This window comes from Peromyscus eremicus, unplaced genomic scaffold (assembly GCF_949786415.1).
Source record: "Peromyscus eremicus unplaced genomic scaffold, PerEre_H2_v1 PerEre#2#unplaced_1338, whole genome shotgun sequence".
NCBI lineage: Eukaryota > Metazoa > Chordata > Mammalia > Rodentia > Cricetidae > Peromyscus > Peromyscus eremicus.
In genome coordinates, this window is record NW_026735573.1 from 47,618 (window position 1) to 64,691 (window position 17,074).

General features: G+C 36.0%; 1 protein-coding gene across 5 annotated transcripts in view; it reads right to left on the minus strand.

Annotated features, from left to right (window-relative positions):
• Positions 1-913: 913 nt before the first annotated feature.
• The window catches only part of LOC131902032 (POTE ankyrin domain family member A-like), a 59,851-nt gene continuing 43,690 nt past the window's right edge, over positions 914-17,074 (minus strand). For 3 of the 5 annotated variants that reach the window (XM_059253078.1, XM_059253076.1, XM_059253079.1), the window contains exons 16-22: positions 16,099-16,127; positions 15,949-16,009; positions 14,234-14,328; positions 6,832-6,937; positions 6,223-6,299; positions 2,059-2,157; positions 914-1,130 (exon numbers count right to left, since the gene is read on the minus strand). In XM_059253078.1, the coding sequence (XP_059109061.1) occupies positions 2,083-2,157; positions 6,223-6,299; positions 6,832-6,937; positions 14,234-14,328; positions 15,949-16,009; positions 16,099-16,127 (443 nt within the window). In that variant the 3' untranslated portion in view covers positions 914-1,130; positions 2,059-2,082. Of the gene's footprint in view, positions 1,185-2,058; positions 2,158-6,222; positions 6,300-6,831; positions 6,938-14,233; positions 14,329-15,948; positions 16,010-16,098; positions 16,128-17,074 lie in introns of those variants that run through there. The other 2 variants (XM_059253077.1, XR_009376982.1) reach the window with 2 other exon arrangements.

A 17,074-nucleotide genomic window follows, 5' to 3' on the forward strand; every position in this document is an offset into this window, starting at 1 on the left:
AAAAAATTAATGAAAAAAAAGCAAAAAACAAAGTAACAAGAGAGGGACCAATATTTGCTGATTGCCTTGTATGGGACACTCAACAGTCAACAGAAAAGGCTTCAGTAGGTTTTATTTTACCCAGAATCACTGGAATGGCAGTAAAAAAGACATTGCAAAAGCAATTAGGATAGCTACTATACATAAAAGGAAGAAGTGTCAGAAAGGGTGTGAGAAATTGTAACCTTTGTGCATTGCTGATAGGTATGGAGAGTGATGTAGGAGCTGGGGGATACAGTATGGCGCCTCCTCACAAACCTAAATGGGGAATTACCATATGATTTTTTTATACATATTTATATTTACTTCACATCTATATTTATTCCCCAAAGAATTTCATGTCAGGCCTCAGATACTCATGTACTTCTGAGAAAACACACTTCTGCATTGCTCATTATAATTGCAAGATACCAAGAAGAAATCCATTCATGGGTAAAAGAATAAACAATAGATAAACTAAAAAAACTAAAACAGTGCTCATTTACATAAAGAAGGTATGGATGAACCATCAATGACCATCATCAAATACTGTATAGCTGCATTAGTAACTAGAAGAGCTAAAGGGAAATATAGCAATCAAATGGACTCGAACAACTTTGAATGGGTAATTAAATTATTATTTAATTATTATTAATTATTAATTATTCAATAACTTTGTACATTCAAAAATGATGTCTTCTAAAAATATATTACAAAGCACATAAACATATATATATATAAACATATATACATATATACATATATACACATATACATGAACTATTTACATCAAGGGAAGGAAGGTAAATATAAAATAAACACTGAAGATAGCATAGCATATTAACATAATATAACATAATCTAATAAAACAAGATAAACATATGGAAATAAAAACTGAAGATAATATAATAGTGTAATATAGTATAACATAATAAAACAAAATAAATAGGTGAAAATAACACTGAAGATTATGTAATATTATTCTAAAACATAAAATAAAAATATGCTTTTTTTTGAAGCAATTATTGGAGAAGAGACAGATTTTCTCCTGAGTTGTCTTATTGTGGATGGTCGGATAAGTTGTCAGGCAATTGTCGAGGCTTGTCCAAGTTCTAGGATGAGAATAATTCATTTTAAATGCACAGTGTTCTCTTCTGCTTTATAAACTATATGGTGAAAAGAGCTAGTTAGAGCATTCATAAAATGCATTTCTAGAACATGTGTGCCAACAGAGACGTTTTTGTAAAGTTCACCTTTCATCCATCATGAACATTCCATTGAATACTTCACTTTCACGACAGATCGATATGCTCTATGACATTTGTGAACCTTAATGCTAACACCTAACTCTAACCTTAAATCTACTCTAACTATATAACAGGAAGCCTAATCGTAAAACTCAACCGAGCCTTAAACTCTAAATTGGGTCCTAACTCTAGTATGTAACAACAGTGAGGAAAACATGGAAGATGGTTAGGAATACCTTTTCTTCTTATGAATGAAACCTTTGTGTTAGAAATCGATTTATGTTCTTTTTACATTTTCAACACCATAGTATTCCTTTTCTAAAGAATTTATTCTCTCCCTGACCACCAGACACACTGCCCCATTTTCCTCCTCTATGTCCAGTATTTGAAACTGTTCATATTCTTTAGCTCCCAGCTTTCTCTCTTCAGCTTTATTTCCTAATATTCCTGAACTTTTTAAATGTGACCAAAACATACACACACACATTCTATCTATCTATCTATCTATCTATCTATCTATCTATCTATCTATCTATCTTACTATCTATATCTATATAATCTATCTAAATAACTGTATATATATGTATATATATATATATATATATATATATATGCGATTGATGACAATCTTGATTTAGCCAGTTGTTGACTCATGAGATAATCATTCCATTGACAGTTAACTCTTTTTATCCCCCATGCTGCACTGAAATACTTATACTCCTGAGCTGGAAAACTGAGTATATATTTTAGATAAACATTCTTTCTAATACATTTAAAAAAATATAACTCTTACCATCACTTTTTTATGTTTTCTCTTCTATTTCTTGTAGTGGGAAGAAGAGCTCCATTTTTTGGTGAAACATGCACAAAAGCATGCTCTTATAGCATCAATCTGAAAGAGATTATGTAAAATAAGGAGTTTTTAAACTGAAAATTAAAACAATGTCACCAAAGATTTGAACCATCCATTCAACTAAAAATGGCAACTATGGCTGATTGCATATTTTACGTACATTCACAATTTTAGAATAAGTTACAATAGTATGAGAATTAAGTACTAGGACTCCTTCAGAAAGGGAGGGACTCTGAGTTCTAGGCTTAGGCTACCTCTGATGTTCCAGAAACTCCAGAACCAGATGAAAGATTCTGACTTCCCTTTAGGACCACATAAGATACCCATGAACTTTGTCCTGGGGCCTGACTTGCATGATCTCCTACAACAACATAAGGTCCAGGGATTTTCCTCCAGAATCCCAGGCAGTATGACTTCCTACACCAAGTGAGGGACCCTGCCTTCTAGATGTTAGGCCCACTGATGAACTAGGCAAACTCCATGACCAGTTGAGAGGCTCTCACTGCTTTGATTCAACCTATGTATTCTGCTCAGGACCATTCCCACAGGTGGCTATGTTTCACCTGCCAGGCACCACCTGTATTGACACATGAACCCTGCTCTAGGCTTAAACAGAGGCTGACTCCCAGAAGAAGGATATCCTTCAAATCACAAACATATTTAAAAATCTCCTTTGAATGTAATTCTAAAATCTAAAAGAAATGGATGTATTTCTAGATTCATTGTATGTAATGAAATTAAGTCAGGAGGAATGATATATATATATATATATATATATATATATATATATATATATATATATATATATATATATGCACTATTGAGATTGAAGAAGGAACAAAATACTTTTCAACTAAAAACTGACCAGGACCAGATGGAGTATTTGAAGAATTTTACTGAATACCAAAGAAAAATGAATATCATTGCTACTTAGATCATTTCATGAAATAGTAAAACAAAGGATTTCTCCAAAATTTTTATGATGCCAGTAATACCTTGATACCCAAACTAGAGAAAGATTCATACGAAAAGAATTAAAACCACAGACTGATTTTCATGATGAGAACAGATACAAAACTTCTAAATGTGAGATTGACAAGCTGGGGTTTGAGAAATGCCCCAGCATTGACAAGCAATGCCTATTCTTCCAGAGAACCCACTTTCAATGCCCAGCATCCACACCATATCTCACAGCTGTCTGTAACTCCAGTTCCAGGGAATTGGATGCTCTTTTCTGGCCTCTGAGTATACCAAGCACACATATCATGCACAAGAATACATGTAGGCAAATAACCATATATATAAAATTAAAAATGATATTGGCAAAGAGAATTTAAGACCATAACAAAAAGATTATCCATGATGGCCCTTTTGGTTTCATCCAAGAATGCAGGGTAAGAAAAATGTATGTAAATCAATCAATACAACAAATCAAATAAATGGAATAAAGAAATTCACATGATCATCCCAATATATGCATGAACGACCACTAACACAATTGAACATTTGGACCTTAATGATAAAAGTCAGGAGAGGCTAGGTATGGGTAGAGAATATGTCACAATTATACAAGCAATAAACAACAAGCCTACCATCTACATATTCTAAAATGGAGAAAAAATATTAATCTAACCATAATGATGAGAAAAAAAGGCAATCATTGTTCACTGTCTCTATTCTTTTTAATAAAGAGCTGAAGTTCTAGACAGACCCAATAAGGTAAGAAGGATATTAAAGCATACAAAGTGTGAGAGAATTCAGAATGCCCCTACTTAAGGATGGTAGGATTTTATCAGCTGTAAAAGGGTTGAGGCTCCACAAAAAGTCTTTCAGCTGATAAACACTACAACAAATTAGCATTTCACAAATTTAACACCAAAATCAGTGATAACAAACTGAATAAAAAAAATCAATGAAAGAATCCCACTCACCTGCCCTAGGATATAGAATCAACCTTGATAGCCATCAGCAGATGAATGGATAGGGAAAATGTGGTATATACACACAATGGAATATTACTCAATAAAGAAAAATAAAATAGTAAAAATTGCAAGTAAATTAATAGAACTAGAAGAAGTTTTACTCAATGAGGACAGCTAGGATTAAAAAAGCAAATGTGATATGCTGCCCTCATGTGTAGATATTAGACTTTTGTATGTTCAAATAGGATTACACGAGGAAACCTAGAAATTAGACGTGGTCTATTATAGATGGACCCATTGAAAGGGAGGTAGTAAAATATATGTAAAATTAAGTCAGAGAAGGAGAATACTGGATGTTGACAGTTTCAATCACGGAAGGATTGGAGGATAAAGGACAGAATGATGAGTGCCAAAGAAAAATGAAGGTCTATGAATAAAGCCTTATAGGAACCAAGATCTTGCAAATTAAGTAAAATATAATTTAAGGGGAGGTAGAACACAGGTGACAAGAAATAACACTGGAGCGATAAGTACTCTGGGCTAAGGTTTAAGTGGCAATGAAGGTAGAAGAGTAAGTCAGAGCAGGGACTAAGGTGTAACTGAACATAAACTAAGGCTGTATGAAGGCTTGTGGAAGCAACTACTTGGTCAAATAGTTTAAAAGACATACTAAAAAGAGTTAGTTCAGAGGTACCTGGAATGTGTTGACTTATCTCATAAGACATGAAATTTATATTGAAACTCCAAAACAAGGGACAGCATACCTCCCTTTGAGTTGTCTGTCAAGTAGGCCTCCATGTCATCTCAAATAACAATCTATTTCTACACATTCTGGTTGTTTGTCATAACTAAATGGTAAGACTCTTTGTTGAAGATACCACACAGTCTGGTTGCAGGGCATTTAGAATTCAATCCCTAGCAGACAAGGAATTTCTGCCTTTCATCATAATAAAAGTTGTAATTCCAGCCACTGGTCATGAAATACATCAAGAGTCTATCCAGTCTTGGACCTTTCCTATGACAACAGTGACCAGCCAGGCAAGCTGTCCACAATGGTTGTGTGGTAGTTATGTAAATAACCAACCTTGTTAGGAATGGATGGGAGACCTGCACCAAGCAATGGATTAAATGTCTGATGCTGTAAACCTTGTCAAAAGCTTATGTCTGGAATAGTCATAAGCTAGTTCAGGAGAATCAACTAGTGCTATTATTATTTACATTTATACTCATAGGTTTGTTCTGCTCTCATTGTTGGTCATATGATATTTTTTTCAGAGGGTAATGGTTAATGTTAATATTAACTAGTTAACATGATAAGGATAAGCCAGTGTGAAGGTTCATCTGCAGATGGGTCATTTGCATTGACCTTCCACTACTGAAAGCTCAAGAAACAATGAGGAAGAATGGTCTGAAAACAATGTAAGAGTTTGAAGTACACTGAAATGTTCTTTTGGGGACATGGCATAACGGATGCACAGATCAACTCAGAACAGTTGTGTCTTATACTAGACTTGCACAAGCTCAAGCCAGTCAAGATGCCAGCATGAGTGAGGAAACATCTCTCAAGGCCCCAGCACTAGATGAGGAGCAATTGGCCATGGCTGGTTGTGAAAGGAGGAGATTAATTTATCTGTGGGCTGTGGCTTAGGACAGATTGCTCATGTCCCAGAAAGTGTCTTCACACACATTCACAGATGGTCAGCCCTACTTGGACTCAGTGGGCTATTAATAGTAATTTTAAGAGCCAGGCAGTGGTGGCACACACCTTTAATCCCAGCACTCAGGAGGCAGAGACAGGCGGATCTCTGTGAGTTCGAGGCCAGCCTGGTTTACAGAGCAAGTTCCAGGATAGGTGCAAAGCTACACAGAGAAACACTGTCTCAGAAAACAAAAACAAAAGTTAATTTTAGGAGACATTAAGCAAAGAAGAGGAAGAAGAAGAAGAAGGAGGAGGAGGAGGAGGAGGAGGAGGAGGAGGAGGAGGAGGAGTTCCACCAGCACAAGATGGAAGGAGTCAGTGGTGAATGTAGTTTTCAAAGAATAAATAATAAGAATACTTAAAAAAAATTTACGTTCTATGTATTAATTCTAGAAGACATACTAAATTTAACCTTATTTGGCCTATGGAACATTACTGTGGAAACAGCATAAATGTGCAATGTAAACTGAAGTATATACTTACAAATGGCCGCTTAGTTTTTCTAGCACTGTGCTGCTTCTGCTCTTCTGAGGCATGCTCTTGGTCTTCCATGACAGATGCTGTTAAGAAGCGCACATATTTCACTAAGCAAAGTACAATGAACATTTAGGGGAAAAGCTGTGCATTGCTATAATGAAGGCACATTAGGGATGATAAAATATTTATTTTCGTTTTCCCAAGCAATAGTTTGAACTAATTATAAACTGCAGTGGAAATATTTAAATTTTCTTCTCTGCTTAATAAAGGATCTCTCTCCAAAACATGTGTCTGGGTGTGGTTTTTCTCTGAACAGAGGTTTAGGAAGCAGCCCCCACTGAATGGGAGTTCCCTTCACTTATATATTCAGATTGATCTCATATATTTCTGAAGATAAAGCAAATGAAATATGGACACCTGAGAGGTGGGAGCAAGGACTCTGTCTTTGACAAACAAAATCTTATCTGTTGCTCAGATTTGATAATGTGTGTGTTATTACCATTCTACTAATCCTTTTGCTTCCTATATGTGTAGTTGTCTGTCTATTACAGATAGTGTTCTGTTCTATACACAATCATTCTATAGAACAAATATATTTTAAAATGTAGTACTTACTTCTCTCCTGATGCATTATTACATTTTTTTCTGCATCATTGTCCATTTTGGATGAGTTGGGACCTGTTGTAGAAGATTCCTGTGGTCCATTAGGGTCAGACACACTCTATCAAAAGGAGTATTGGTAACATATGTTAGAAAGGTCTTATTTGATTTCTAAGAACATACTTGAATTCCTAATTTTATGACACGTGTACTTGAAATTCTATGTAGTGTATATTGAAGACAAAGACATTTTAATAGCAAATCTATTGCGCACAGTAAAGTTTAAATCTATCCTTCATTTTTCATGGCACTTCACTATGTAAGAGGTACAAAGAAAAAAGGAAACACATTCAGAGGGTTTGACCTGATGCACAATATTAACAAAACAAAAGCAACTACTTTTATATAAGAACTGTTAATGCTATTTATATTCCCAAATGAATTTGGAGATATTTATAAAATAAAGAATTGCCTACCCTATTATCAGGAAAATTTCTTTGGACAGTGTGGTACTTTGAATGCAAATGGGCCCCATAAGCTTATAGGAAGTGTCACTATCAGAAGGTTTGGCCTTGTTGGAGGTGGTGTGACCTTGTTGGGGGAAGTTTGTCTCTGTGGGGGCCATTTGAGGTCTCCTGTGCTCAAGTTACACCCAGAGTAGACACAGGCTCTTTTACTGCTTGCTGATCAGGATGAGAACTCTCAGCTCCTTATCCAGGACCATGTCTGCCTGCATGCTGCCATGTCCCACCATGATGATGGTGGACAAAACCTGTGAAACAGGAATCCATCCCAATGAAATGTTTCCCTAATAGGAGTAGCCATGGTCATGGTATCTCTTCCCAGCAATAGAAACCATAACTAATACAAACAGTATTGATTTCTATTCTCCTATTTGTCTCCCTTTAATTTTGTTCTCCTGATTTATTGCTCCAGCTAATAGATTGAGCACAACATTGAAAAGGATTCAAGATGAGAGACAAACCTGTTTCTTATCACCTCAATGCACTGATGTTTTCTTCCATTGAGGATGATGTTGGCTCTGAGTTTCTCCTTATATAATTGTTATGGTGTTGAGGTATTGTCCTTCTTGTCTTACACTCTCTGGATTATTATCATGATGGTATATTGGATTTTGGCAAGGGCCTTATCTACATGTATTGAGAAGTTTAGGTGACTTTTTGTCTAAGTCTGTTTCTGTGCTTTGTTAAATCTGTTTACTTGTGTATTTCAAACCATCTCTGCATCTCTGAGATAAAAACAACTTGTTCATGGTGGATCATTGTACCTAGAGTTTTTCTGCCTGGCCCACAGTCAGGACAAATCTCTCTCACCTGCCAGTCATACAGATGCTAAGACCCAACCAAGTAAACACAGAGACTTATGTTGCTTACAAACTGTATGGCCATACCAGGCTTCTTGCTAACTGTCTTACAGCTTAAATTAATCCATTTCTATAAATCTATACCTTGCCACATGGCTCATGGCTTACCGGCATCTTCACATGCTGTTTGTCATCGTGGCGGCTGGCAGTGTCTCTGACTCAGCCTTACCAACCAATCAGAGCAACACATTTGCCATACAGAACATCCCATAGCACTTCCCCTTTTCTTTCTTTTTTTTTTCAAAAAGGGAGGTTTTAACCTTAACAAAATAAAATTACATATATTTTGGGAATTTGGGTGTAGCTTCTCTTACTACTTCTTGCTGGAGGGGGCACTGTATCTTATGGGGACACAAAGAAAATTTTAGGATTATGGAATAGCCCATGAGGGTGTATCGTCTGAGCCAGTTGCCTTCAAACCATTCTGGATGTTGGATCATTTGGGCCATGGTGTCATCGGAGACCTTTCAGGGGGTCTTGGCTGGTCAAACCTGATATATCTTAATCTGAAACAAATCCATAGCCTCTGGCTTTCTGTGGGAACAAAAGCAGAGCCTCCTTTCCAAAGCAACACATCCTTACATCCAAATTTTGAAGTCAAGGTATCTTTAAAATATACATATTGGTTTAACTCAACATCTTTTACAATCAAATGTTTTTCTGCAGTTAAAAATCCCAAAGACAACACAATCCAGATTCTCTGTGTAATATTCATCTTTACGTGGCTTATTTTTTATATTAATTTTATTGTCTCTTTAAAGACTTTATTTTTTAAAACTATGTATTTGTTTCTATAACTGTATATATCACCTTTTTTGTCTCTTTCAAGCCTAAGTATATTTTACACACATTGTAAACTATTACATCTGAATCTGTCTTATTGTGAATCTATTGCTTTAAACTGCAGCATTTGTAAGACTGAAACGGTGCTAAATGGCTGCTGGCTCTGCCCACCTCAGTTTCCCAACATGGTGGTGGTACATTTACCGCCAGCTCTGGGAGCTATCGTGGTTCTATACTTTCATCCAAGCAGCGTGTAGCCCAGAAACCTCTTTTTTTGTTTTGTACTAGCAAAGGCTAAATCCACCATGCAGCTTAGTGTGCCACTTGCAGAGGCCTCATTCCTGCCATACTGCAGGTCGAGTGGGCATGTCAGGAACCCACAAGTAGCTCAAACGGGCAGGTGCTGCTCATTTAAGAGAGACTATTAGGAAGCTATTTTTAGCTCCATTTTAGAATCTTTTCTCAGGTTTTAGGTGGAAACTCTTGCCAACTTGTTGGGCGCCATTTGTAGCTAGAGTTTTCCTGCCTGGCCCACAGTCAGGACAAATCTGTCTCACCTGCCAGTCCCACTGCCGCTCAGACCCAACCAAGTAAACACAGAGACTTATATTGCTTACAAACTGTATGGCCATACCAGGCTTCTTGCTAACTGTTCTTACAGCTTAAATTAATCCATTTCTATAAATCTATACCTTGCCACGTGGCTCATGGCTTACTGGCATCTTCACATGCTGTTTGTCATCGTGGCGGCTGGCAGTGTCTCTGACTCAGCCTTCCACTTCCCAGCTTTATTCTCCTCCTTGTCCTGCCTATACTTCCTCCTGCCTGACTACTGGCCAATCAGTGTTTTATTTAGCAACCAATCAGAGCAACACATTTGCCATGCAGAACATCCCACAGCAGATCATCATTTTGGTGTGTGTCTATTTTAGCTTTGAAAGTTATTTTATTGAGAATTTTTCAATCTCTATTCAAAGGCTCTTGTAAATTCTGTTGGTTGCTCTCCTGATCTGTAATATCCAGGGCTTAATATCACAGCATATAGTAAATATTCACTACATGTGAATTACAACTTTTTGGTTTTATTTTAAATTTATTTATTTATTTCACATCCCAACCACAGCTTTCCACCCCACCTCTACTTCCTGTGTCTCTCCCTACACTGTCCCCCATGCACTACTCAGTTTCTATTCATGAAAAGGCAGGCTTCCCATGAATATCAACAAAACATGGCATCACAAGTTCCAGTAAGACTAAGCACAAATGCTTGCTTTAAGGCTGGGCAAGGGACCCAAGTATGAAGAATAGATCCCTAAAGCCAGCAAAACAATTAGAGAAAAGTTCTGCTTTCACTTTTAAGAGTACTACAAGAAGGAAGATCTACCCAACTGCCACTTATATGCAGAGGGCCTAGGTCAGTCCATGAAGGCACTCTGGATGTCATTTCAGTCTCAATGAGCTCCTATGAGGCCAGGTTAGTGGATTCTGTGGGTTTTCATGTGATGTCCTTGACCCCTCTGACTCCTATAATCCTTCCTCCCATTATTCAGCAGGATTCCCCCAGGCTAGGCCTAAATTTTGGTTGCAGGTCTCTGTATCTGTTTTCTTCAGGTGTTGGGTGAAGCCTGTCTGATGACAATTGAGCTAGGGCACAATCAAGTTTGTATTCTGGTTCTGGGTACCTCACTCAAGATGATTTTTTCCAGTTCCACGCATTTGCCTGCAAATTTCTTTCCTTTTTCTTTTTTTGGTTTGATTTTGGTTTTTGTTTGTTTTCGATTCTTTTATTTATTTGTTTGTTTGTTTGTTTGTTTTACATCCTAACCACAGTTTCTGCTCTCTCTTCAACTGCCTTTCAGTCCCTCACCTCCATTCACTTTCTGTTCCCACCCCCCATCAACTCCTCCTCTCTTTTGTTTAAGAAAGGGCAAATTTTCCATGAGTATCAACAAAGCATTGCATATCAACATGACATGCCAGTTTAATGATGTCAGTTTTTTAACAGATGAGTAATACTCCATTATGTAAATGTACCACATTTTCTATATCTTTTCTTGTGTTGTTGGACATTTAGCTTGTATTGAGGTCTGGTCTGTTATGAAAAAATAACTCTGATCACAGTTGTGTAAGAGTCCTTGTGGTATGATTAAGTGTGCCTTGGAATATACCCAAGATTGTTATAGCTGCGTCTGGAGGTAGATGGATTCTCAATTTTTTGAGAAATCTCCATAGTGATGTCCAAAGTGGTTGTACAAGTTTCCACTTCCACCACCAAGAGAGAAGTGTTCCTATTGCTCCACATCCTTTCCATCATGAGCTGTCACTTTGGTTTTAGGTCTTAGCCATCTTGATAGGTGTAAGATGGACTCTATTGTAACTGTTTCTTGGCCATTTGAGATTCTTCTACAGAGAATTCTCTGATTAGATCTGTGTCCTGTTTTTAATTGAGTTATTTGGTTTATTGATGTGTAATTTCCTGAGTGTTTGTTTATATATTTTGGAACTATTTTCTCTTTTAGAAGTGAGGTTGGTGAAGATCTTATCTCATTCTGTAGGCTGTCATTTTTTTACCATTGATGGTGCCCTTTGCCTTAGAAAAGATTTTCAGTTTCTTGAGGCTCCATTTGTTAATTATTGACCTTTGTGTCTGCTCTACTGGTATTCTATTCAAAAAGTTGTCTCATGTGCCAATGGATTCAAGATTATTTCCCAATTTCTCTTTTATCAGGTTCAGTGTAACTAGATTTATGTTGAGGTCTTTGATCCACCTGGACTTGAGTTTTGTGCAGGATGATACATAGGAATCTATTTGCATTCTTCTACATGTCAACATTCAGTTATAGCAGCACCATTTGTTGAAGATGCTTTCTTTTTTCCATTGTATTATTTTGGCTTCTTGGTTGAAATTCAATATCCATACATTTATGGATTTACCACTGAGTCTTTGAGTCCATTCCAATCAAATACTGGAGCTAAAAGACATTATGACTCACATGGACCCAACAGATCTCCTGAGACCATTTCATCCAAACACAAATGAAGACATTTCTCAGCACCTCATGGAACACTCTCCAAATTGACAACATATTCAGTCACAAAGCAAGTTTTGTCAGATACAAATAAATTGAAACACACTCCCTGCATCCTATCAAACCACATGGATTAAAGTTGAATTTCAACAACAACAGAAACAAGAGAAAGTCTAAAAATTCATGGAAACAGAACAACTCTCCAGTGAATTACCACTGGGTCAAGGCAGAGATAAGAAAGAAATTAAAGACTTCCTCAAATTCAATAAAAGTTAATGCACAACATATTCACATGTATGGAACACATTGCACGGGTTGTTAAAAGGAAAGTTCATAGCACCAACTGCCTTCATAATGAATTTTGAGAGATCTCATTTTAGAGACTTAAGAGAACACCTGAAAGCTCTGCAACAAGCACACCAAGAGGAGTAGACTGCAGGAAATAACTGAACTGAGGGCACAAACCAATAAAATAGGAAGAACTTATCTAATGAATTCAATTTAGAGGATAGCACTTTCACACCGTCCATTACAGAAACAGACTCAAAAACAAATAGCACATGATTATGTCATTAGATACAGAAAGGGTCTTTGACAATATTGATTGTCACTTTATGATAAAAATCTCAGAGAGCCTAAGAATGAAAAGGACATATTTCTGCATAATAAAGCCGATAAAAAGCAAACACACAACTAACATATTGTTAATACTCAAATCATTCCTTCTAAAATCAGGAACCTGACAAGGATGACCACGCTTCCTCTTTCTGTTCAATATAGTACTAGAAGTCTTAACTAGAAGAGTAAGACAAGACAAGATACATGAAAGAAACCAAGAGGTGAAAATATTTTCATTTGTAATAATATGATTCTATAAAAAAACATATTTTGCCCAGAAAACTCCAATGGCTGATAAATACATTTAGCAAAGTAACTGGTTTTAATCTGAGCCTCCAAATCAGTAGCCTACCTAAAAATACTGCACATACTGAGAATAAAATCAAGAAAACCATGCTATTCCAAATAATCTCAAAGTGTAATGAATTAGGATAAATGTCACCAAAAAGTGAAACTTCAACAATGAAAGCAGTAAGAAAGTGAAAATAAGAAACTGAAGATATTTCGATAACTTGCAAAGACCTTCTGTGATCATTATTGTAGGGTTAATATTGTGAAACTGGTCATCCTAATAAAAGCGATATATGAACACCACATGGTCCACATAAAATTTCCAGTTCAATGTTCATAGAAAATGAAAAAGAAATTTTAAATCCCAAACGGAAACCCAAAAGACCAAGAATAGCTGAAACAATTTTGAACCATGAAACAAAAACAAAGCAAACTAAAAAGAACAAAAACAAAAACTTATGGAAGCATCACCATTCCAGATTTCAAGTTACGATAACCAATTGAAGTAATAAATAGAGTATGGCAGTGGTCCCCAAACAAACATTGATTGGTGGTAGAAAACTAATGACCCACATATAAGCCCACAGTCCTGCAGTCTCTTAATTTTTGTAAAAGAGGCCAATGATTCACATTGTAGAAAACAAATGGTGCCAGTCACATTGGACAGATTGGACTATAGGTGGATGAATGAAGTTAGAGCCTTATCTCTCACCCTGCATAAAACTCAGCTTCCAATGATCCAGGTATCTCAACACAAGGCCCAAATGTTACAGATTAATGATTAATTCTTTGGTATAGCTAAATACTTTCTGAGCAGGTCACTGGTACAGACACTATAAACAAGTAATTACCAAAGTAATAAATGGGATCCCATGAAACTAAAAATCTTCTGTGCAGCAAAGGACACCATAAAGTGATTGACAAGGCAGCATGGAAGAATGGTTAAAAATCTTTACACATTGTACACATGAGAGAGGGTATGTAGAATATAAAGAATGCATTGTTACTTCAAAAACCGATCCATGATATTCACATTGAGTCTTGTCTTTACCCTGGTGTGTAAATACATTAAAAATAGAGCAATTACAATTATCAGAAACTTACTTACTAGACATCAAAGGAAATATTTAGCAATGTCATGGCATTCTAAGAATACTTTGTAATTAAGAATAGATTAAATGTTTTCATTGTATTACTCGATTATTAATTTTTTGACTGAATAACGTGGTTTAAAATGTAGCATGTGAGTCTATGGCAAAGTCATTGAAGCAAACAATAGGAAATGAGAAATTTAAATTTAAATTTTACGTACAAATTCTTGATTTTCTGCACTCTTATCAAAACTTCTCTCATTTTCCACTTTAAATTCTGTTATTTCTTCTTCTAGTTCTTCTGAAAATATTATATCTTTTACATAAAAAATATGAACAACAATTAGGCAAAATAATACTCTATAAAAATAGAAATAATGTAAAGTTAGGGTTTTATTTTTTATATGTTATTTCAATTAACCACATGGTATAGGTGTATATTTACATCCTCAAGAAAACTTGTAATTGTAGACAAATCAACACTTGGACAGGTACTACATATTGGCCAGTTTTGAGTCATATACATGCTTCATATGATTTGTCAGGGAACTCATAAATGACCTCTATGCTTACATCCACATATGAAGGAACTGTGGAAAATAACATTTTCATCCTGTAAACTATCCTTGCCTTGCAAGAGTAACTTAAGTAACTCACTGTTCACTTCCCCCAAATGGTACTTGGTTTACCACACATTTTTCTGTGAACAGGATAACATGCTTTTGCTCTGCACTGAAACTGCTCCTTTTTTTTTTTGGTTTTTTGAGACAGGGTTTCTCTGTGTAGCTTTGGAGCCTTTCCTGGAACTCGCTCTGTAGACCAGGCTGGTGTCGAACTCACAGAGATCTGCCTGCCTCTGCCTCCCAAGTGCTGGGATTAAAGGCACCACCGCCCGACAAATTGCTCTTTTATGACTCACTTTATCACATGGAGTCATTTTGTACTGTACATCCTTTTTTTCCCAAGAAAAATGGGTATTGCTGTAGCTACCCTAGCTTAAGATAATGCTTAAACTCTTCTTTTGGACTTCAACTTGAACCCACTTTGTTACGGTTGTATCCGTTTTTCTCCTTGACATGTAGAAACTATATTAAAGGTTATTCTAAGATCGGAAGATCTCATTTGCTTTTGTTTCCTGTTTTCTTTTAATTACTTTGTGTGATTCTGATAGGTTTTGACTTTTAAGTTTTGAAAGTAAGTAAGCCATGGCAGACATGGTTTCTTTACTGATATAAACACAGAGAGATGAGTTTCAGACAATAGAGTACAGAGAAATGAAAAGGCGTAAAAGCAAACAAGATGTGCATATAAGTAATGAGATTTTCAGTGACTGAACTGCCATATGTGAGTGTACCCTAATTTATTGAAATAGATTATAGATATGGTTTGAAAATGCCATTCCTATTCCTTGTAAATCAATTACAATGCTCTGCAGATGGAGGAAGGCAGTGCACTATGAGTTATAAACAACACAAAAATTGATTTTCTTTTCTGAAGAGGTGGTATATTGCTGTTTGTCCAGCCCAGAACAGAATCTCTGAGCTCAACATGTCTCTGCCCTGACCTTTCAGGGAGCTTTACTATAGGTGTGCGTTTTGAGACCTAGGTGTCCAGAAATGATGTTCAAACTTTAGGGAAGTCACATTAGTCTCATGATTGACTTATAGAAGTCACTAATAAACAGGGAATTTGCACACTGGAAAGGTTAAGGTGAGTGAACCTGGGTATTAAACATTGAAGCTGTGCTTACATTTACTAATAATTCATATTGTCCTTGTGAATGTTTTTGAAGCATGTCTGCCACTAGTAAGATGGCATTGCTTATGTCAAACCCTATCATCACCATCATCAAGATATAATGGGCATCAGGAAGTCTGTGTGCATTTGAAATGTATTAAAATAAACTGATCAGAAGAATATGACATACGAAATTTACCTGGTTGAGATTGGTGTGGTAGAGACTCAGGTTTGGAGATTGGACGTGAATAATCCCTCAGCTGAATGGATTTTCAAATGAGATACTTAATTAATGTTTTGGAATTCAATAAATATTAATCATTTAATATAAATTTTAAAAGTCATTTACCTCTGAGTGAGGACATTTTTCAGCCCACACTAAAAGAAAAAGGATAAATTTATTAATCTCCTACACAATGGGAACTACAAAAGTAACTTTATATAGGCTTTGGATGGCAGTGAGTTCTTATTCCCTTCTTCCTAAATAAACACCTATTAGTTTACTGGTTAGGACAACAGCTGACAGAAATGACTGAAACATTCTAAAAGCAATCTATAGATTTAATGTAATTCTCATCAAAACTACAACATAATTAGTCAGAGAAATTGAAAAAAAATAACCACACCAGCATGAAAAAGCCTTTCAGCTCCACATAGAAATAAAAACAAATGAACAAAGAAAAAACCCTGGAGAGAGGTAAAACAAACTCCAATACAAAAAGAGTTGGAGAAACCACCACCCCAGATTTCATGATTTTTACAGGTCTAGAGTAATAAAAACATCTTGGTTTTAGCATCACAGTATATGTGTTGATCAATGAAATCAAACTGAACACCAAACGTAAGTCCACACACCTTTGGACACTATTTTTGATAAAGAAACTAGAAAGACACGCTGGAAAAAACCAGCTTCAATACATGGTGCTCACCAAACTTTATGGCTTCAAGAAGAATGCACAGAGAACTGTATTTCTAACCCTGAATAAAACTCAACTCCAAGTGGATCAAGGATCTCAAAATGAGACCAGAGACCCTGAGTAAGACAGAAGACAAAGTGTGTAATAGGCTTGAACTGACTGGTACAGGAAAAACACTTTCTGAATAGGACACCTGTGGCACAGGCACTAAGACCTACATTTAATAAATGGGACCACATGAAGCTAAAAGCTTCTTTATGGCAAGATATGTATACCAGTTATGGGATTTTAAATAATCACTCCATCATATGATAGTGTTATTGAAATAAATTATAGATATGAATTCTAAATACATTTCCTATTTCTTGTTACTAAATTACAGTGCAGTACAGATGAAGGTAAGATATA